Source organism: Cydia splendana, chromosome 20 (assembly GCF_910591565.1).
Source record: "Cydia splendana chromosome 20, ilCydSple1.2, whole genome shotgun sequence".
Taxonomy (NCBI): domain Eukaryota; kingdom Metazoa; phylum Arthropoda; class Insecta; order Lepidoptera; family Tortricidae; genus Cydia; species Cydia splendana.
In genome coordinates, this window is record NC_085979.1 from 7954982 (window position 1) to 7978826 (window position 23845).

The 23845-nt window shown below is 37.7% G+C and overlaps 1 protein-coding gene across 1 annotated transcript; it reads left to right on the top strand.

The window, feature by feature from the left end:
- The first annotated feature begins 1699 nt into the window (after positions 1–1699).
- On the top strand, positions 1700–15167 carry LOC134800477 (nuclear transcription factor Y subunit gamma-like). Its single transcript, XM_063772943.1, has 8 exons — positions 1700–1962; positions 2768–2903; positions 3467–3652; positions 4977–5105; positions 7308–7385; positions 9078–9173; positions 10336–10443; positions 14247–15167. Exons 1-8 carry the CDS (start codon positions 1937–1939, stop codon positions 14316–14318), a joined length of 831 nt encoding a protein of 276 aa, XP_063629013.1. The 5' UTR covers positions 1700–1936; the 3' UTR covers positions 14319–15167.
- Positions 15168–23845: the final 8678 nt, after the last annotated feature.

The following is a 23845-nucleotide window of genomic DNA, read 5'->3' on the forward strand; positions in this document are numbered from 1 at the left end:
CACGTGAATGAAAAATTTCTTAAAAATGGTGAATAAATGTTGCGTTAAAGGTCGTAGGAGTGAAAGAATTTCTAATTGTGGAATATTGTTTCACAAGGAAGCCACAATTATTACATTTTGCGATAAAAATACAAGTCAACATTGTCAAACTCATTAGGGTGACCATGATGTCGGCACGATGAGAATCAGTGTTACACAATTCTTATTACGTACTTAAAAGTAAGTTTATATGAATAGGTATGTATTTATTTCGGCTTGTTTAAATTGGTGAAATGAGAGCCAATACAAATAAATAATTGCCAAAATTGAAATCCAAAGTCCTTAAACACTACAGACACATGTATACATTGTTATAATAATAAAAAAACACATTGATAATAAAAGAAAAATAGAACTTTATGGTAATTTACTGACTTTTGGGACGATACCAGAAACGTTACTGGGAATTTACCGTCTTTGGAAAATTTAATACTGGGAAATGCACATCACTCGTTTCTTTACATTTCACGACTCTTCTCTTTTCGCACAGATGGCCTACCACCGTGAACACCGAGGTTCGCAAATTGCGGGCATCTTTCTCTTTTACTCCTATAAAGGAATAATTACAGAGACAGAGAAAGATGCTCGTCAAACGATGCAAACTTCGGTGTCTATGCTCCAGTGACAAGCGTCCTAGTTAAAAACTATAGCAAACGGGCGTAGCGGTCCCACGCGACCCTGTGGCAGTGGCGGATTTGCCCTAAGGCCGAGTAGGCCCGGGCCTAGGGCGGCCAGATATTTTAAGCGGCAGTCTATATGATGGGTGCTGAGAAAGGGGCGGCTAGTGCTTGCTATGAAGGGCCTGGGACCTAACGCTGCAAAGACTGTAAAAAGCTCTCAGGACAGTAGGGGTGTCCTGAGAGCCTACCCCGAGCCGCTTTCGACGTGTTGCCTCTTTGTAGCACTTTCGTACGTAAGTGTGACAGAGGGGCGACACGTCGAACGCGGTTCGCGGTAGACCCTCTGGTTCTGTCAGCATATCTGTCTCTCTATCTCTCTCACTCATACCTGTATTCTTGACAGACGTTACGGCGGACCACCTTCCTGAGGATCGACCATGTTCGTGGTCCAGTTTTTAGAACAACTAAATTAAGTACCTAAGGTTGTGTGTAGCGTTATACAGAAGAGAAAAAAAAACTATATCCATCCCTTTTTAGGCCATAATACTAGTACAGCGAAAATACAGTATGATTCTTTATAACTGATATAACTATGCATGAATAAGAAAAGACCCTGGCCAAACTATATATTCAATGTTATCCTAATATCCCACATACATATGACTTATGGTCACCCTAATTAGAAAGAGATGCAACGGCCCACCTTGACTTCTCATGTGGACACACTTTTTGGCTAATGTACACTATCCGGTTTACTCTCTAGGTCCGTGCGTTTCTTATAGTGAAGTAATGACGTAGCCATGATTCATTTCCGGTTAATGTTGCCTTTAAAATAAATGTTCAAAGGGCTAACTTAATAACAATTATCCAAGATCTAGGCTGGTAGTAACTTAACAACTTCAGCATAATTAGTTTGAATGGTTAAAATATCACTTTTAAAACGTCTTAAACAAATTATTCATTGTGATAAAGTTTCAGTCAATTGTTACATTACCGGAAGTACGAACAACCAAAAGAGCATACAATAATCTAGCAACACCATCAATACGTCAAGCTTGTGACTGGTCATCGGTGGACGAATCGTGGAGGTGGCGCATTTTCAGTAATTGGTGATTGGAGATCTCCAAATATTAGTCTGATTATTGGTTACTGTGTCCCATTAACTTTGGACCGCGGCTAATATTTTTCTAAAACTCTTTTGTAGTAAATTAATTTCGTTATTGAATTGCTGTAATTTATTTTGACGAGGTCGTCCATTATCGGTGTTGTAATTCAAGATGTCGGTGTGTTTCTTTGTGCCTGCGTAAGTTCCTGAATATTCCGATTAATCTTTTTACCTCAATCTAGTTGTTCAAATTAAATTCAATTTGTTTATGTTTAACTATGTTTGGTCACTGTTATGTGTTAAAGCTCATTTGGCCAAGTTACTTTGTTTCGTCTCCTTTAGTAAGGAATACAATGTCCAATATAAAGCGACCCGGCTTTACGTGTTTTTATTCAAAAGATAAACCCAAAATGATAAAACTTTATACCTATTATGTTTTTCACTTTTGAAATCATGAATGTAACTTAAATTAATAAAGCATTGTTTTGATAAATAAAAACTATTTCTAAATTAAGTTATAGGTTATTAATTACTATAATTACCTACTGAGTATAAAATGATTTTTTTTTGGTTTGATAGTTATAATGTATGTAAATTAAATTAGTCATTATATATAATTTATTTATTTCTTTATTTAGAAACAAACAGTCTCTTATAGTAATAAATTATTACAGTAAACGGTTATTAGACTTATAGACCTACAGTTTCCTTAATAAGAATATATAAACCATACAACTTATATAAGTAGTACTAAAACTAAATGGAATTTCAAAGTTGAAATGAAATAATGGATTATATAATATATAATCCATGATTTTTTTGTGCCTTTTATTTTATTTTTATAATGTAAGGAAATTTGAATTAAGTAATATTTTATGTTTTTTCTCTAGATAATATCAACTATGATGGTTCTATTATGTCTTACAATAGTTACAATCCAATTTAATACTTATAAAAAAGCTAAATAGTTTATAACAATGGAAATAATAAACCGTACTTACAGTGACCAAGCCGGGACCTCAACAGCGGAGGAGTCTCTCGAGCAGGAGGGGCCGGCAGAGGACTCCGCTGACACCCAGCATCAGAACCTGCAGCAGTTTTGGGCCAAGGTCACTGATGATATCAGGAAGGTCACTGCGGTGAGTTTAGACATGGTTATAATATATGTGACGTTATCTATAAAATGGGACCTTATTGTCGATGGCGCTTACGCCATTATTAACGATGCTCCGATATAACTACAATGCCGCGCGACGCTGTGCGGCGTAAGCGCCATCGACAATAAGGTCCCTTTTCATAGATAATGCCCCATATATTATTATAAAACCTTGAATGTATAGCTGACTATCACTCTCTCTCTTTGGGTCATAGGTTCACTGTTTTGTAATAAAGTAACAGTAAATAAGAAAACCGGACAAGTGCGAGTCGGACTCGCGCACAAAGGGTACCATTACGCAAAAACCGACAGTAAAATCACGTTTGTTGTATGGGAGCCCCACTCAAATATTTGTTTTATTTTGTTTTTAGTACTTGTTGTTATAGCGGCAACAGAAATACATCATCTGTGAAAATTTCAACTGTCTAGCTATCATGCTTCATGAAAAACAGCCTGGTAACAGACAGACGGACAGTGGAGTCTTAGTAATTAGGGTCCCCTTTTTTCCCTTTGGGTACGGAACCCTAAAATAGTTATTTTTTTTAGGAAGACTTCAAAACCCAAGCACTGCCTTTAGCCCGCATAAAGAAGATCATGAAGCTAGACGACGAAGTGAAGATGATATCTGCCGAGGCCCCTGTCCTCTTCGCCAAGGCAGCCGAGATCTTCATCCACGAGCTCACCATGCGGGCCTGGAACCATACCGAGGATAATAAGAGGAGGACTTTGCAGGTACTTGCTCTAATAGCCAACCACGCCAAACATTGCTTCTTTATTTCTAATAGAATCATGAAGCTAGACGGCGAAGTGAAGATGATATCCGCCGAGGCCCCAGTCCTCTTCGCCAAGGCAGCCGAGATCTTCATCCACGAGCTCACCATGCGGGCCTGGAACCATACTGAGGATAATAAGAGGAGGACTTTGCAGGTACTAGCTCACAATAGCCAACCACGCCAAACATTGCTTCTCTATATCTAATAGAATCATGAAGCTAGACGGCGAAGTGAAGATGATATCCGCCGAGGCCCCAGTCCTCTTCGCCAAGGCAGCCGAGATCTTCATCCACGAGCTCACCATGCGGGCCGGGAACCATACCAAACATTGCTTCTATATAACTCGTGGTTTACATTCGCGTGCGAGCCACGAGCCGAGCCAGGAGACGCGAGTGTAAACGAGGGCTCGTGGCTCGGGTCGCGTGTAGTAGCGGTTTTTTGGGCACGAGTCAAAGGGGCTCGCGCGGAACGCGCGCTTGCTGTTTACATTTGCGTTCGGCTTGTCATTCGGTTACAAATCTTATACCGTTTGTGTTTAAAATCGATTAGCTCGAGGAGCTTACGAGCTGTGGCCGGGACACGAGACGAGCCACGAGGCGAGAGTGTAATCAGTAGCTCGATGAGCTTACGAGCTCGAAGCGAACACGAGACAAGCCGCGAACGTAAATAGAGAATAAAATTCGTACATTTTGGAAAAGTGACTTGTCTTGAAATTAATCATCAAAGCTGGATTAATTGGAATATGTTTGGATTTTTTGGGAAGACCTTGTAGATTGGTGCGGCCTGGAAAAGGGTTGTATATTCTCAAACCCACTTTGTCAGTCGAAAAAGCCGCGATTCAAACTTTCTATGGGAAGTTCAGCTCTCCGTGCCATTTTGTAAATTTGCCGCCTTTTTCTACTGACAAGGTGGGTGTGCCAGAGTATAATCACATTTTGAATGCGGATCTGTTCTTCGAACGTCATTTTTTGTACTATAGAAAACATATCGTAGCAGCAGAAATATGATATGGATTATGTATAGGGACCGTGCGCGTTGGATCTGCCATCTTGTGGCCTGAATCGGAAACATATGTGCGCATGTACATTGCCAAAGCAAGTGCTACCATCTACCGTTCTTGTCGGTACGTTTCCTTGTGCATAGTAGGTTCTGCCATCTTGTGGGCTACTTCGGAAGCATAAACGACACATTTACGCCTCGCGCTAAAAATCTGACGGCTATGCTGCCATTGCTGCCCCCTATAGCTCATCCACGGCCTATAAATAATAGCAATATATTTGCAGCGCAACGACATAGCGATGGCGATATCCAAGTCCGACCAATTCGATTTCCTAATCGACATCGTGCCGCGACATGAGGTTAAACCGAGCAAGCCGCGAGAGGATCCCCCCAGGCATACCGCCACCGAACATGTGAGTTTTATACTGGGCTGCCGGGCTAGCACATGATTGGCGCGACAGTATCTCGCCGCGAGACTACTACCCGTCCCTCTTTAATTAATACAGTAAGAAAAAGACGGGTCTATCTCGCGGCGAGATACTGTCGCGCCAATCATGTGCTTGGCCTACTGCTCCGAAGATTCTATTCAGTATTGTTTTTAAAACGACAGACCGGAGGCGCCATAAAATCTAGAGATGCCCCGAATAGTGAATTTGGCCAAATACCGAATATTCGGCCCCCCCTCTCGGCCGAGTACCGAATATTCGGCATGACATGCGAACATTTTGAGTCACAATTATTACGAAAACTGTTCGCCAACAAAGCACAACGTTTGCTAAGATATATTTTTATGTTGAACAGAATTAATGAATATAGTTATTAGAGTCAATCAAATCAGACCCATGATAAAAATAAAATATTTTGGATTCAACAAATGCTCAAACACGTTTAAATATTATATATATACCTAGTTTTTGGTTATTTTTTTGTGAAATTTTTCTTTTCAGGTAGGTGCAACAGATATTCGGTATTCGGCCGAATACCGAATATTTGGTATTCGGCCGAATACCGAATATTCGGCAAATTGGCCGAATACCAAAGAATTATATGACAAAGAACAACTGTCAATCTTCGAAAGTGTGACCAAAAATGAAATGCAAGTGTGTGCGTAAATTGTCTATGTGAGATCAAAAATAGTGATGTCATGTTACAACATATTAATAATCTGTCGATGTTTGATTGCTTTATCGACTACTTTTTCAAATGTGTTATTTTAAACGTTAAAATTCTACGACATTATGACGTATAAATAACACTTGCACTGCGTTTGACATCAAAATCGTTGCAGACTTATCTTAATGTAACTCTTACTGTGTTGGAAAGTGAAGTTTAAGTTTACCGCTATACATGAACACCTTCAAAAAGGTATAACAATCGTTATTATTTGAAGTCGGTTATAAAAGCTAATATCTTAATGATGTCTTGTGAAGAAATAATTACATAGCTATTAATATACCGACAAGTTATCGATACTGTCATGTGAACATTTTGTCAAGCCCTAGCGTAAAGTAACAGATTATGTTTTTACACAAAATATTTTAAATTATAGACTAATATGATAAAATATTAGCACACAAAGGAAAAAAACTTATAATGAACTGTATAAACCGGCTTCTTACACTTTTTACGCTGTTAATTTGACAAAATATCGTTATGAAAATTTCGCTCGGAATATCATAAATCCTCTGAAATGAGTATTTGCTTGGACTATTTGGCCCTGTGACACTGCAATCCGGCACACTACAAGACACCATCTTCACTGAATTACTTTATTTAATACTTTTCGTCCTAATCCGAGTATATTTTTCAATTTGAAAATTACCGTGATAAGCTCTTGGCCGTCCGCGGCCGTCGTCAAACTCAAAAGTGGTTACGTTTTGTCTTTGGTAGTCTGACTCTTTTGCACTCATGGGATGTTCATATACGTGATGGCTTCCCTTTCGCACACTTCAGCTGTCTGTCAAGCGCAAGCGAATCCTAGGTCTATGCCGAATACCTAATAGTTGCCGAATATTCGTGGCATCTCTAATAAAATCTATACTATACTGTACTAAAAATATACTCTGATATACTAAATAGATACTATAAATATATCCCATACACTCATAGACAGGTTTACTCGTAGAATTTTTAGCAGAACGCAAAAAAAAGTTTTAATTACTAATATTGAATTACACTTCTAAGTAGTACTGTAATCCAACCTTTTCCTGCGTACCTCTAAATTTGTCCATGAGAAGGTATAGCTAGACGTATAGATAAAAATTAAAAACATTGGTGAATCAGTAGGACTACAACATTAATATACTGTATTATTCAGAAATGGATTGGTTTATTAGAAAACACAATTCCTCTAATGAGGGCGCCACTGGACGGTAACTCATTGTTGTCGTATTAGTATTTTACTACTACTAGTCTGTTATTTGTAAATTAACACATTCAGTGCCGAAAACCCGACTATCGGGTATTTTATGATTTCGTTCCCAGGCCGAACCACCTAGTCGGGATCGTGGTACTACTGCTTTATATGACGAAATTGTTGTGGCCCGGCGCGACGTCTTGTTTGGCTGGGTGGCAATGAATGTGTTAATCAAATACATAATAATTGTCTATTGTAGGTGGTGCAGCAACAGCAAACGTTGCAGACTTCAAACCAGCAACAATTTGTCATACAGCCGTGCGCCCAAGTTGTGCAGGTACGTTCTATTAACACCTCTATAGTCTGTATCTTTAGGTATTTAAATAAAAGTAAACAAAATCTACCCTCAAATGCCAAATAAATGTTATAACTACCCGAAAATGTACAAATTATTTGTTTACTTTTATTTAAATACCTAAAAATACAGACTATAATATCAGCCGGCCTAGCCAAGGTTACAATCGCTATCGCTTCGACAACGAAACGCTTTGTGTCTCTCTATCACTCTTCCATATTATAGTGTAAATAACATTATTTGCGGTATTTGACGTCTGTCACTCACAACAGCAATACTACGTAAAATGTTTTGCACATCGAAATCACAAAGGAAAACAACTGCACTGCGAACGTTTACGTTCTACGTCTTTTTTTTTTTAATTTTAGGGTTGGCCGGACACCACCGTTATGAATCGGTAGTCGTCTAAGTAAATCGATATGAATTTTTCATTTTTCTTTTAATAAAAATATGGAAAAGGTGGATAATTAACTGTAAATATGGATATATTTATCGTCACTTAACAGACAACAAATTTGACACAGAAATAACATAAATAAACTTTAAAATAGATCCCCAGTTAGTTTCAATTTTGACAATGGGTGCGACCTACTCGGTCGGTGTATTAAATACACCGACCAACCGGTAGCTTGCGGGAAAACCATATAATTCTAGCTTTATTTAAATCTCAAATAAAAATTAATTATACGTCACAATTCGATACCTCAGTCTACGTGCCATCCAATCGTAATCGCTTGCTGTGACAATCGATTTGCGTTAGCTACATCTCTATATACGTCAGTCATAATGTGTCAAATACCGCAAATAATGTTATTTACACTATAGTACAACAGTGACAGTTGCGTTTCGATCGCTACGGAGCGTAAGCGATTGGCATTTTGGCTACGCGGCCTGGAATACCGAACTTTACTCGGAAAACATATAAAAACACAAAAATGCGCGTTTTCCCGGAGATAAGACCTATAGTTCGTTTTTTTAGTATTAGAAATAAGTTAAACAATCTTGATGTGTCTTTTAATTGAAAAACACAGTTTAAAAATAAGTTACGACAAATATGTAACAATTATAAATCTAATACGATCATTTATATTATTATATTCTTCTGCTTTCATGAGTAATGGTTACTGATTTTTAAAAAGCGTTTTTCAAATAAAAGACATGTCAAGATCACTTACCTTCTTTCAAGTTCTTTCTAATGCTAAAAAAACGAACTATAGCTAGATCCATTTATCGCCCTCGAAAACGACAATAGAGCAAATTTCATCAAAATGATTAGAGCCTAGCCGTTTCCGAGATCCCCGAAATATATATACGTATATAAATAAGTATACATATAAATAAATAAACAAGAATTGCTCGTTTAAAGGTATATAAAGGTACCTCTATTTAAAATGTAGCCGGGCAAACCCAATCTGCCAGATAATAAGAAAAAAAAATAGACCCCTCTCTTTCTTTTGGTGCTAGTACTGGCATAACACAAAGACAGTATGATTCTCTCTGACTATATTTGAAATGAAACAGGCCCTGGCCAAACTACAATAAGGTATTTGACTACTAGTCAAATCAGTTTGTTTTTCGAACTGTCAAAACGATTAAAACTATCTACCTATATATTCGGCCAAAATGACATGGCATGGGTGACCCGTATTGAACGTATAATGTCCGTTGTTGCAGCAACAGTCCCACAGCGCGGCCCCGAGCGTTGTGCCGCAGCCCGTGACGCTCGTGCAGCAGGTGGTGACTCCGCAGGGCGACGTGCAACAACTGCCGGTATACTACCACTCTGTCTGTCTGTCTCTAACACAGCGTCGTGCTTTTACCAGACTGTTTTTCACCTATGTTTAATATAAAGTACAGTCAGCAGCAGAAGTTGCTAAGCGGGCGAGGTGTTCATAATTACCTTGACACGCTCGTATTCGTTTAACAATAAAGTCGCGTCAAGATCATTTTGAACACCTGGCCCGCTTAGCAACTTCTGCTGCTGACCGTACCTATACTGAACGATTGAAGCTATCGAATAAGTTTTTGACAAAAAAAGAATTTTTGGTACAAGCTTTTCTCGCTGACTGTACTTTTCTTTCCACAGACAACTAATACTTATCGAGACAATTCTAAAAAACCCTAACACAATTAGGTTGCGTTGTTTTATCACAGAGTTCCTATGGCCACCTCCTGTCTCCATCATCATCAGCTCGATGGTACCATAATATTGCATTGTCATCCAACTTACATATGTATGCAAATTTTTAGCTTCATTGGAAGTCGGGAAGTGGGTCAAATTTAACTTGCAAGATTTGACCCGTACAAACATACACACATAGGTACATTGCAAGTTAATAAAAAGCTTGTAAAAATTGACCTTATTGCGAAATGAAATTAAACAACTTTTCCTTTTTTTGTGAATTAACACATTCACTGCCCCCGACGCACATGTGCGTTCACCGCCATACAAGTTTGTTCCTAGGCCACGCCCCCTCACTACCGCTGTGTATAACCACATAGCAATTTTGGGTCTTAAGCCCCATCTTGCTCCTGCCATTCGACAGCATGACCACATGGCCACTTTCTGTATAATTCTTCTCCTGATACAGGTATACATATACTTACAAGGAGGACTCAAGTCTAATTGTATACAAATTGTACTGTTTAACACAATAAACATTTTTCATTTTCATTTCATTTTCATTTTCATAATGTTTCTCAGGTGAGGGTTCCAAGTTAACTTTTGGTCGAAGGTGACCCCTAGATACTTGACCTCTTCCGAGAACGGTATTATTTGTCCATTAAGTCTTGGTTTTGTGAGTTTATCGAGCTTCCGTTTCCTAGGTACAATGCCTCAAGGGCCTATTTTAGATTTAAGCTAGTTATTAATTTCTTTTAGTAATACCACCACTGTATATAACTTGGTTATATAAATGTGTGTTGGTTACAGTTGCAGCTAACGCAGGCGCAGTTGAACATGATCCGGCTGCAGGTGCAGAATAACCCGACGCAACCCATCATAATACAGGCGCAGCCACACAACTCGCAGATTATACAGGTGAGCTTTCATATATCAATACATTTCCCATTTTACCAGTGGGGAGACACTCCTCCTTTCGGGCAAACTCGGCTCCATTCGGCTCAGCATTGCTCCGAGCAATTATTAGGATTGGCACCACTTGACTTCCTAAAGTGTCATTCTATAGAACTTGCTAACTATGTAAACAAACCGCCATATTGAAACTGTCACTGAATGATGATTTCAGTATGGTGGTTTGTTTACATAATTAGCAAGTTCCATAGAATGACACTTTATAGTTCGTTTTTTTAGCATTAGAAAAAAGGTAGACAATCTTGATGTGTCTTTTAATTGGAAAACATGTTTTAAAAATAAGTCACGGCAAATATGTAACAATTATGAATCTAATACGATCATTTATATTCTTCTGCTTTCATAAGTAATAGTTACTGATTTTTAAAAAGCGTTTTTCAATTAAAAGACATGTTAATATCGCTTACCTTCTTTCTAATGCTAAAATCAACAAACTTTATTTGTGTGTTTACCACAAATATTTGTTCCTGAGTTATGGATGTTTTCTATGTATATAAGTAATTATATATTATATAATATCGTCGTCTAGTACCCACAACACAAGCCTATTGAGCTTACCGTGGGCCGTGGGACTAGATTGATCTGTGTAAAATTGTCCTATAATATTTATTATACAGGGTGGAAAGGCACGACGATCCTTCCCGGAAGTATTAGGTCGTTTAAGTGATACAGAGACTATTGGTAATGGTAAGAATCGTTAATTGAGTAAAAAATAAAAATTGCAAAAATACTACTTTTTAACTGTGGTGATAACCCTATAGCATGTGCACATGACGGCTAGATTAAGGATCTCCGTCGGGAAAGCTCGGGACTTTACACTTTTTTCCGATCGTTGACAGTATCGCAATGATGTATGAATGACGCATAAATGTCAAATAAATCAAATGCATGCAAAAATATTACAAACAATTTTATTACTTTCTTAGATAATTACTTTTTTCCAATATTTAATACTATCTTCTTTTCACATACGGTGTTCAAATGTACCTCCGTGTATTACAACGCCGCCGCAGCCCGTACCCGAGTATGTCGATGCACATGCGATATAGTGTATGCTCTTCGTCATTTATCCTCCGCAGAAAGCACCAATTAGCCTTTGTCTCATTTCGTCCGCAGTTTCACATTCCGTTTGGTTTGGTACACCATATCTTTTACACAGCCCCACAAATTTAAATAGCCACGAGCATCTAACATTTTTATTTGAAGAATATGACATTCAATAAGTATAGTTCAATGAAAATTTAATTTCAAACATCAGACGTCTTGTCTATTTCCTACCACGCAAGAAGGTTTGTTAGTTTGGTATTGAAGAAGTATTTATTTTTGATTTATTCTTAGTATTTAATTTTTGCAAGTTCATTTGGTGCAACTAACACAACCTACTTGTTATTTTTAATTATTTTAGATAGTTTCCAATTATTCGAAAATAATTTTGTGAAACGTGTTAAGAAACTAAAACCTTTTTATCAGTCAAGGAAACCAGAGATATTTATAAGACGATTGCGTACTTTTGAGTGGTTGTCAATGTCACCATTTGAACTGTCGTTGTAAACAATGTTGTGGTTAGTATTATTAATATTAAGGAATAACTTAACTATTTCATTCAAGTATTGAACAAGTGGAACCACTAAGAAAGCGAAAATCCTGCAATGATTCTTACCGTGCTGTAAGCAGACCTAAAAATGGTTAGATGGCAACAAATTAGCATAATTTCCTGTCGAATACTGATTGTTTACAAGTAAGTTCATTGACCCTGTCACCTGTTAGGGTTAGAACAAAGTAGTTTTTTGCGTGGATGTTTAAAAGGTCATAATTTAGAAACGGTTGCCCATATTAACATAGTTTCTATGGAGAAAATATAGAGCTTAGGCTAAACTATCTCCCATTTCCGGAAAGGATCGTCGTGCCTTTCCACCCTGTATATATCAATACATTTTCCATTTTACCAGTGGGGAGACACTCCTCCTTTCAGGCAAACTCGGCTCCATTCAATTATTAGGATTGGCACCACTTGACGTCCTCACGACTACAGATAAGATAATGACTTGAATTTTGACAACCCTAAATAGCCGAAAGGGATAGTGCCACACATTAGATAGCGACAGCATGATTCGTCCCTGAATTCGTATAGAAAGGAAACTCCCTACAAAACCGAAGTTTGAGAGCGGTTCGGTAGAGAGGCGAAAAACGTGTCGAGTATTGTATTGGAGGTGGTCTGTTATATTTATTTGCGTATTTATTGAAGTGAAAACTTCTTTAGCGGCGCTGGGCACTTTTTGAGGTGGGGAAAAAATTATAAACTCGAGACAGCGGAACGCGATCACGTGACCGTAAGGTTTAGATGGCCACTCATTTAGATGGCATTTAAATCAATAAAGAAAAACTCAATGACATTACATGAAAAAGGTTCTAATCTTGTACGGGTTGAAATACGAGGATCTCACAGTTAGGCCAAGCGCGCACCACGATTTACATTTTTGCGACACGATTTTAGAATCGCGCTGTAATATATCGCAGAAAATTCACTGCGCGCACTGCGATGAAAAAGTCGACGATTTGTTCATTCTCAACATGGATTTCGCACCAGTCGTTTGTCATGAAACGTGTCTTTAATATGCGATCGCTGTATGACTTTGAGCATTTGGTGATCCCCGTCTATTTCCATAATTAAATGGTCAACATCTAGCGTCTCATTTTGAGACTCCATTGGAGAAGCAGGTGCCGATATGTTGAGGCTTGGAGAGCGAAATGCCGACTGAGGTCCGGCCGGGGTGCGATTTTATTATCGCAGTGCGAGCGGGGCCATACAACTCCGCATGCTGCAATTCACTTTGCGACAATCGCGTCGCGAGCAGTCGCGGTTTAAAATCGCTGCGATTTTTTTGTCGCATATGCGCGCACTGCCATATAAACACATACGTTACATTTCTGCGACTAAATTATCGCGCGACAAAAAGTCGTGGTGCGCGCTTGGCCATACATTCTAACTTTATATCACTCAAATATAATTCAATAAAGCTACATCTTGATGAAATCGCTAATAAAAGTGAACTCTAGTACTGGTAAATAAAACTCAAAATATCATGACCAAATATATTTAGATGCGAGGTCTGCAAGGTAACTTTACAATTTCTATTCGAATTTTAAACAGTTAACGCCACAAATTTGAATTTCGAATTTTAAACAAGCTCACTGACCAGCAATTTCGGAACTAAAGTTTTTCAATAGAAAGGAGGATGGGTCAATTATACATAGTGCTGCAGACATTTTGGACTAGTCATTGAGTTTTCACTTCTGTCGGCACTCCCGGAGTGCAACCCGTTGTTTTTTTTGCGGTGGGAGGGCGGGAACATTCATTGCATGTAAAAAATACGCAAGTAAGTATAACGGGTTAGCACTGACTATACTCTAGTCTAAATCATAATTAGATTCCAAAAAAAGTAAGACAATGTTGCCACTTTTTACTAGCGCGTCTTGTATTTATGTAAAAATAAGTAAATAAAAGTACTTTTTTAAATCGTAGGCGTAAAATTACCAATGAATAAATTATCTTAGCGTATTTATTTATAAAAAGGAATTTACTATTTTACAAACAAATGATTGCAGTGCAACATTATTTGGAATCTAATTATGATTTAGAGTTTAGCACGTTATGTTTTCGCGGATTAGCAAAGTAATATTTTGGTTTTGATTAGATATTACATATATGTCAATGTTTATAAGTTTTATAACAAAGTATTCTGTGTCAGGTATCGTCGCAAGCGCAGCACCAGCCACAGCAACAGGTGTTCCTGCAAGTAGCCAGCCAGGAAGACTCCTAGTAAACTCGACGCGGGACTCGAGTCTCGTAAAAACGAGTCTAGTCTTTCAAAAGACTCGAGTTCCTACCAACACCAGTTTCAGTCTTTAGTATCCAGACTAGTCAATTTTTCGCCAATCTGATTAAATTGTCCGATCGAATCAGGACGTGCGGACGCAAACACCAATTTGGCTCGCCGAATTCAACCGCCGATAATGACCGGTATTACCGATAAAATGAGGTAACGACGCAAGAATACCAATTTGTGACGCCAGTATTTTCGTTCTGGGGCATTTTTTCAATTTAGAGGGCACTAATATCACCATAAATCAAAAATTGGTGATTAAATTGGAGATTGGCGCCAATTATGTTCCTGATCAAATCGACCGATTAGATCAGATCAGGCCCGTCTGGATACCACTTTAACCTTTTCGACGCCGTGTCAAACACAAAAGCTGTCACTCGGACGCCACGTCACGGAAGTGCCATAACTGAAATTGAACTTTATGCATATGCACGTAGGTCTATGTTGCTCCGAGGTCTGTGACCGATTAATCCGTCTTTGGCGTTGGACCTGCAGTGCGGATATATCGGTCATTGGCGTCCAAAAGGTTAAAACTCGGCTACCTTCGACTAGAAAATCAGCAACTTCTTTACTAACCGCCTTGAGTAAGCGGTACAGTCGCCATTAGATATATCGGAGCGGCCAAGGTGCTCACAAATATCTGTACACGCCTCTATTGTCAAGCCAATTAAGCTCCCATATTGTACGCCTCTGGGGCAGGACATTGAAGACCGTTGTACAGTCAGCAGCAGAAGTTGCTAAGCGGGCCAGGTGTTCAAAATGATCTTGTCGTGACGTAAGAGAATAAGAGCGTGTCAAGGTGATTTTGAACACCTCGCCCGCTTAGCAACTTCTGCTGCTGACTGTACATTAGAATAACATCTCTGTGACTCATGACCAATAATAAATATTTTGATTAATTGCGTGTTCAGATTTGAGCATATCGGCCGCTCCGATATATCTGATGGTACCTAACTGCGTATAAAACTCGACGCAGATTCGAGAAGCTATGCGCGTATGCGCCATTGACTGATGACAGAAGCTATTGATCGTGTACAGTTATGTGATTTTGTAAATAATTTATTTTTAATATATTATGTTTGTAATTAATGGAGTTTATTTCAAATTTTCTATTAAGGTTCCGTCACACAGGCACGTTTTCCGTGCGGGCGTGAGCGTTTTATATGTAAAAGCGGCGCGCCCCGCTCACGCCCCGCCCGGAAAACGCGCCTGTGTGACGAAGCCTTTAAACGGCCTCATGAAAGTCTAACAATATCTATGTGTGACCTCAAACAGAACCAAACTGCCAGAGAGTACATAATGAATAGTAGGTAGGGTAAAGCAAACTGCTGCCAGAAAAGTAAATATATCATAATAATGTGAATACTATAATTTTAGGTAATTTACATATTAGTATTGTAACTTTTAGAATATTCACACTTATGCTATAGGTACGGATTATGCGTATAACGTATGCGGAGTGAAATTTGGACAAAGTTCAATATTGTTTTAAATAAAAAAAACACCAAATATTCTTTTTTTAAATAATTATGTTCTTAATATTAATAATGTATATATCAAAGCTTAATGTAAAAAACAAATGGACACCACGGATTATCTTGTCAAAAAAGTGCAGGCCGTTTTTCGAGACATGCGTCGCTTAATGACATAGTCCGTCGGTCTCTTGCCACCATCAATGTGCCTGCTCTTCTTGAGCCGACTGGCATTATCAGAGATGATGGCAAGAGGCCCGATGGAGTGTCCTTAGTTCCTTGGAGCTTGGGACGGATGTTGGTGTGGGATGCTACCTGCGTAGACACACTGGCACCGTCCCACCTCCAACGGACTACTGTAAAAGCGGGCGGAGCGGCGGAAAGCGCCGAAATTCTAAAACGTAACAAATATAAGAGCCTCGGTAGAGAGTACCATTTTGTACCATTTGGTGTTGAAACTCTAGGTCCATGGGGTCCCAGCGCGCATAAGTTGTTCGCAGAAATCGCGAAGCGTCTGGTTGACGTAACTGGTGACCGAAGAGCTGGCGGCTACCTCGCACAACGTATCAGCATTGCGATACAGCGAGGAAATGCCGCCAGCATCCTTGGTACAATGCCTCAAGGGCCTATTTTAGATTTAAGCTAGTTATTAATTTCGTTTAGTAGTACCACTGTATATATATTGTATGTAAATAAATGATTTTTTCCTCCAAAAAAAAAAAAAAAAATGTAAAAAATAGTTTACTCCCATGCGAGATGCTTTACGGCAGTTCTGTGGTACTTTGTCCATCGCTGTCGAAAACACAGATGTCGGCATTTTATTCAGCTCCGATTTTATTTTTCGAATCAAACTCTGTACATTTTTGGGACGAATATTATTGCAATATACTCGCCTCTTTAGATTTGACCAAAATTTTTCTATAGGGCGAAGTTGCGGAACATTAGGTGGTTTTTTTTTTTTTTTTTTTTTTTTTTTATTATAGGGACATTCTTACACAAATTGACTAAGTCCCACGGTAAGCTCAAGAAAGCTTGTGTTGTGGGTACTCAGACAACGATATATATAATATATAAATACTTAAATACATAGAAACAACCATGACTCAGGAACAAATATCTGTATCATCATACAAATAAATGCCCTTACCAGGATTCGAACCCGGGACCATCGGCTTCATAGGCAGGGTCACTACCCACTAGGCCAGACCGGTCGTCGAATTCGATCGAAGTCGATTTGAAGTCTTCGGTACGTATGGGATGTTTAACTCCGCCATTTTGCTAAGGGTTTTTTGGAATAATGGCTTGAGGCTAAGTCTGGCCAAAACCCTACATTTTCTCCTCTATGACTCGTATTTATGAAATCCCGCACTAATGGCAAACAACGCTCTATGTAGCGGTCGGCGTTCACGGCTAAACCTGACTCAAAGAATACAGGCTAAACTTTTTTAGGAAATTTTGTATGCTCAACATATTTCACGTTCTCATCGGTTGGACCATTGGTGTTCTCAAAATAGTGATTGCCGTGCCACTCGTTTCCATCTAACGTGAAATATGACTCGTCATGCAGAACGCAAGTGACATTGTTTTTAGCGTAAAATATTTCTTTGACTAATTTACGCAGCCGTACTTTCTGAGTGATTTCTTGGTTTTCAGAGACAGTGGGCTTAACTTTTCTACATCGCTTATCGATGCCCATGTCTTTAAGATATTTTTAACAGTTTTGCCGTCAGTTTTTAATTTTCTTCCGAGCTCTCTATAAGATTTTGCGACACGGCCGGCCGTAATTTTCTTTGGCTACAAATATAATGACCACCAAAAAATACTTTGGTACCCTAAATAAAAAAATCATGCTTACCAAAAAAAATTACTGAACACCAAAAAAATAAGGCCTAAAAATACAAAAGTACCACCACTTTAATTACGACTGCACTTCAAATTGTATTCAAATACCAAATATATTGAATGATCACCAAAAATCATTAATGATCACCAAATCTTGAAGACCAAATTAATGCGATATTTTCACCTAAATAAACCACTATGATTACCAAAAAATTTATACATATTACCAAATAAAGTAAACTGATGCCAAAATTACTAGCCCCTCCCGCTCAACCCCCCGTAGCCCGCACCGCATACCTACCTAACCTAATCTACTTTTCTAGTAGCATTTCGTTATGCTACTAGAAAAGTAAGTTAAACTGCTATCAGTTAAGTGGGTTAGGTTAGGTTAGCACTGCGACCCTTACAGAAACGAAATGGTACTAGAAAAGTAGGTTAGGTTAAGTTTCAACTGCTACCCATACAGATACGAAACGCTACTAGAAAAGTGGGTTAGGTTAGGTTTGAACTGCGACCCTTACAGAAAAGAAATGCTACTAGAAAAGTGGGTTAGGTTAGGTTTGAACTGCGACCCATACAGAAACGAAATGCTACTAGAAAAGTGGGTTAGGTTAGGTTTGAACTGCGACCCTTGCAGAAAAGAAATGCTACTAGAAAAGTGGGTTAGGTTAGGTTTGAACTGCGACCCTTACAGAAACAAAATGCTACTAGAAAAGTGGGTTAGGTTAGGTTAGAACTGCGACTGTTACAGAAATAAAATGCTACTAGAAAAAGGTGACGAAGTGGATTAATTAATTTAATAGGATAACGATATATTAAATGTTTGCACATTTTTAATTAAAATGTGGTTACAATTTTGTGATCATTTACTATTTTTGCGTTTACAATGATTATTTTGGAGCCATTTGCTTTAATAGGATAGCAAGATTTAAAAATTTGGTTATCATTTTACATTAAAATGGAGTTCTAATTTTGGTGGTCATTTACTATTTTTGGGTTTACAATGATTATTTTGGTGTCATTTTCTTTAATAGGATAGCAAGATGTAAAAATTTGGTTATCATTTCACATTAAAATGGGGATTGAAATTTGGTAATCGTTGACTATTTTTGGGTTAATAATGATTATTTTGGTGTCATTTCCTTTAAAAGGATAGTAAAATGTAATAAAATTGGTAATCATTTCACATTAAAATGGTGTTATAATTTTGGTGATCATTCATGATTTTAGGGTGGTAAAATAGATTTTTTGGTATTAAATTTTACTAAATCTGGTGATCAGTTAAATAGCAGCCATTTTCTTTAATCTAGCTCTCTCAGAAACCTTGCTCAAGCTGGAATAGTTTCCAGAACCAGGCTTTCTTGCAGTGGTTTTCTTCAAGGCAAAGGACGCCAGGCCCCAATTTCACCACGGTGACAGGTGCGACAATTGTAAAATCACTGTTGCTGACGTCACAGGCATCCATGGGCTACGGTTACCGCTTACCATCGGGCGGGCCGTATTCCTGTTTGCCACCATCATTGTATTATTTAAAAAAACCTTATTATATCGAAAAAAAAACAGATATTTCTTTTGCGAAGTTTCTGACAATTGTCAAGATTTAGAAGAATTGTAGGTAATTCTTGACAGGTAATGAGGTATATGTCGGAATTTCGTGACAATTGTAGTGTTTCTTGTGACAATTGTCATAAACTTAGCAAGAGAAATATCTGTTTATTCCCGATATAATAAAGTTATTTTAAATAAAACAATGATGGTGGCAAACAGGAATACGGCCCGCCCGATGGTAAGCGGTAACCGTAGCCCATGGATGCCTGTGACGTCAGCAACAGTGATGTTTTACAATTGTCGCACCTGTCACCGTGGTGAAATTGGAGCAATATTGTAAATAGTGCTTCGACTCTCACCCATTTGCACAAAATTTCCACCACCTTTGATTTCGGCCATAGGGGATGGCTACTATAGAAATTACATACTGTTTGACGACGGCGTTCTTGTTGATTTACCATTTACAATTTTTTTTTTTATTAGTATAAATGGCTTTTTTGCTACCAGGGCACTTTGCCAATGTCAAGTACATACAGGATGATTCATGAGACATGAGCAGGACTAATCCTGCACACTCAGTAACTGATAATTGATCGATCACCGTCGTATTTAGGTGAAACAACCACACTTTATCCTATTTTTTTACTTTTTGATGAGGGCAAATTTAGTTCTCTACAATCATGGTTACCCTACAAGACACAATTAATAAACATAAAACTCTTTAACCGTAATGACAGCATTTTGATTACGAAAAAAATAAACTGTCAAACTTGAGTGAGATACGAGTTTTCAAAAGTAACCAGACCGTGATGACAGTGATGACATTCAATTTGACACAGAATATCGGTAGTTTAGTATCCTAATTTTAGGGCGACCATGCATGTCGTAAATAAATTTATTCATTTTTAGGGTTCCGTACCCAAAGGGTAAAACGGGACCCTATTACTAAGACTTCGCTGTCCGTCCGTCCGTCCGTCCGTCCGTCCGTCCGTCCGTCCGTCTGTCACCAGGCTGTATCTCACGAACCGTGATAGCTAGACAGTTGAAATTTTCACAGATGATGTATTTCTGTTGCCGCTATAACAACAAATACTAAAAACAGAATATAATAAAGATTTAAATGGGGCTCCCATACAACAAACGTGATTTTTGACCAAAGTTAAGCAACGTCGGGAGTGGTCAGTATTTGGATGGGTGACCGTTTTTTTTTTTTGCTTTTTTTTTGTTTGTTTTTTTTTTGCATTATGGTACGGAACCCTTCGTGCGCGAGTCCAACTCGCACTTGCCCGGTTTTTTTTCAACACGAGTAGAAAATTAACGTTAATCTTACTAATACTGATACGAAACAGTTGCTTATAATTTACAAAATGCGCAGTGTTAGTCCTGCTCACGTCTCCTGAATCACCCTGTATATTAGAGATTATATAACAGTAAGTCGTCGATATCCAGTCATCCGTCGAGGCCTTCACGATGCACTGGAGGATAGCTGGAGCAGCAGTACAAAGCATAATGGCGGCCGAGACCACGAACCGCCGAATGATGTCCAAGGAATTAGTTATTCGTATTTCCAGAAGAATTCTTCATTAACTGCACCCATTGCGCTTGCCATTCACTGCATAATATCCTATCAAAATTATACATTAAACAGCAGAATGCTAATAATAAATAAAAATGTCTGGAGCACGATCCGCCATGTTCCGTGGATCATTCAAAAGTCCTAATTACAAAATTAAACACCCAATCTTTATGAGACTTACCGAAGTGATTGACAGATATATTGACTTTACATTGACAACACATATTTTTTATTTAGATTTTTGTGTTTTTATATTTTATATATACAAACTTTGTCCAAATTTCGCTCCGCATATTGTAGGACGGATAACTCATAGCGCTACTTCCACCATCCCACTAACCCGCGTTTAATCGGTAAAAAGATAACCCAGTGTCAAATTGTACTGGTAACCATTGTAACTCCAGCTTTAACAAGTTAACCCCGGGTTAGTGAATGGTGCAAGTGGCCCTTAGGCAAAATAAGCTTATGCGTATAAAAATTAGGGTAAGCAATTAACTCGGATCAATTGTTATGCCAATAGCCAAGAAAAAATGATGCGTTTCAATATAGGCCGTAATGCCAGTAACTGGCCGCCCTAAACTAAAAATGAATTCTAATCATCTATAAACAGAATTCCTTATCCAACAAATATCACTGGCCATTCAGCGGGGTAATGCCGCCAGTATTTTTGGCACATTTGATCCGGGAGACAATCAGAGTGGGGGGCAATATTTTATTTGTTAAGTTCGTTTTACTCATTCTTAGGTTTATTTTAGTTTATAATTTGTATGTTTAATCTATTGTAATCTAAATGTTTTTAATAATTAAAATTATTAACTGTTTGAAAAAAAAAAAAAACAGAATTCATTTTAGTATAAGGTTTCAATACTTAACTGGCCAACTTTCAATACCTGGCCACCTTATACTAAAATGAATTCTATTTATAGGTGAATAGAATTCATTTTTGGTTTGGGGCGGCCAGTTACTGGCGAATTACCTATGTAGACCCGGGACAGACATTAAAAATAATAGACAAATATTATAAACGCAATTTATTTTTAATGTGAATAATGGTATTCAACTTCAACATATTCAGTCTTTTACATCAGTAACACTTACTACTATAACAATGATCAACTTTGATATATCTTAGAAATAACATAAATTCATCAATAAAAGAAAAACAGCCAAATTGCACTATAACGGCAAAATTATGTAATAATAAACGAATTCATACATGAAATAATTTTGAAAATAAACGTAATGTAGTCAACTGTAAAAATATGGGTGCACAAATCATCTCAAAAATATGTCCCATAGCTCTTATGTCAGCGAATTAAGAACTATGGGACATATTTTTGAATAAGTTGGCTACACCCATATTTTTACAGTTCACTGTACCTACGTAAAATTAAATATAAACAATATTCTATAAAATAAAACACCTCAAGTCTTATATGAGTAGGTGCATACATAACAAAAATAGTGGGAACAAAATTAAAGAAATTCATTAACGACAATAGTTATTTGCCACCTAGTGAAACACATAAAAATTCACCACACCAACGCAAGGAAAATACTACTTAACTGTAGCTAAAATATCAAACAAAATCAAAACAAAAAATCCAAATTAACGTTATTAAAACATCATTTAAAAGAAAATTCCACCGGCCAACATAAAGAAAGGCACGTATTTAACCGGTCAACTAATTAATCGAGTTTACAAAAATAGATATGGGTACTAAAATGAATAGTTTGGCAACAAAAACGGAGCCTTAAAATATATCAATATTAGTTGTATTTTAATGCCGTTACAGCTTTAGATTATTTTTAGGCAGGTACCAAGTATTTATTTGGAAACTGAATTATTATATTGGAGATCATTTATGAAGCACAATTTAAAAAGAAAACGACTATCTATTAATTCAAAAATGAAGTTCTTTTAAAATATTTTGTTTGGTCACTACACGGTCAACCTAACACGCTCCTCCTCGCTTCGCTCGTCGTCGCACCTATCTTTTGACTTTGGCAGAACACAGTGGTAACTATGGAAATTGGTAATTAAAAATTGAAAGATCTAATGGTATAATGGCCATTAGGTGTATCATGATTAGGCATTTCGACTATAAGTATACTGACCATTGTAAATTAATATGAGGTGTTTTGGGTAAATAGTGACCAATATTCATTGAATTTAACTGCTTTCGTATTGAAATACTTCCTAAAACGATAATTATGCTCAATATGATTACTTAGATGTGATCAACTAGAATTCAGCGGTCGGCAACCTGCGGCCCGCGGGCCGCATGCGGCTCGTGAAACTGTCACTTGCGGCCCGAGAGGCGCCTTGGTTATTTTGTATGTAATAGTGACAAACGACAATGTCTCATAAAGTCATAAATATTAACAAAGTACGGCCCGCGTCAGCTCCGTTAACTACTATATTTAAGTAATAATAAACGAAAATTCATATGAAATAAATTTAAAAACACGAAGTAGGTACCTATCACTTATGTACCTACGTAAAACTTAAATATCAATAATATTTTTTTTAATAAAACGCTTTATGTATTTTGTGAGTAGAGTAAGCAGAGATAACTGACCCCCCTGCATAGAAACTTGTTTGCAGGGGGGTCAATTATTTCTGCAGCTAGTAAGAATACAAAACAAAAATTGTGGAAGCAAAATAATAGTATAGGTACTTCACGTTTTTGTTACTTGGCATAACATTAAAGCTTAACATAGATGGCGCTCCATTGACAGATATAATGAAAAAACCTAGGGTTCGAATAGGAAATATAACTGCGTAGGGGGCGCCACTAGCACAAACTGTAAACAAACCGCTATTACGGTATTAAATTAAAGCTATTAAAGTATAAAACTTTATATTCCAAAAAATCTCTATAAGTAGGTACCCTGATTCGTCCTTAGATTCCGAAAAATCCACCAACGATCTCACTCCAATGAAGAACATATATTTTACTGATTCAATCAGTACAATATATTTTCTTCATTGAAGTGAGATCGTTGGTGGTTTTTGGAAAGGT

Coding starts and splice junctions, on each gene's coding strand:
- LOC134800477 (XM_063772943.1), top strand. CDS start 1,937: ATGTCGGTGTGTTTCTTTGTGCCTGC. Junction 5,106..7,307: donor GGCATACCGCCACCGAACAT/GTGAGTTTTATA, acceptor TGTCTATTGTAG/GTGGTGCAGCAACAGCAAAC. Junction 9,174..10,335: donor GCGACGTGCAACAACTGCCG/GTATACTACCAC, acceptor TGTTGGTTACAG/TTGCAGCTAACGCAGGCGCA.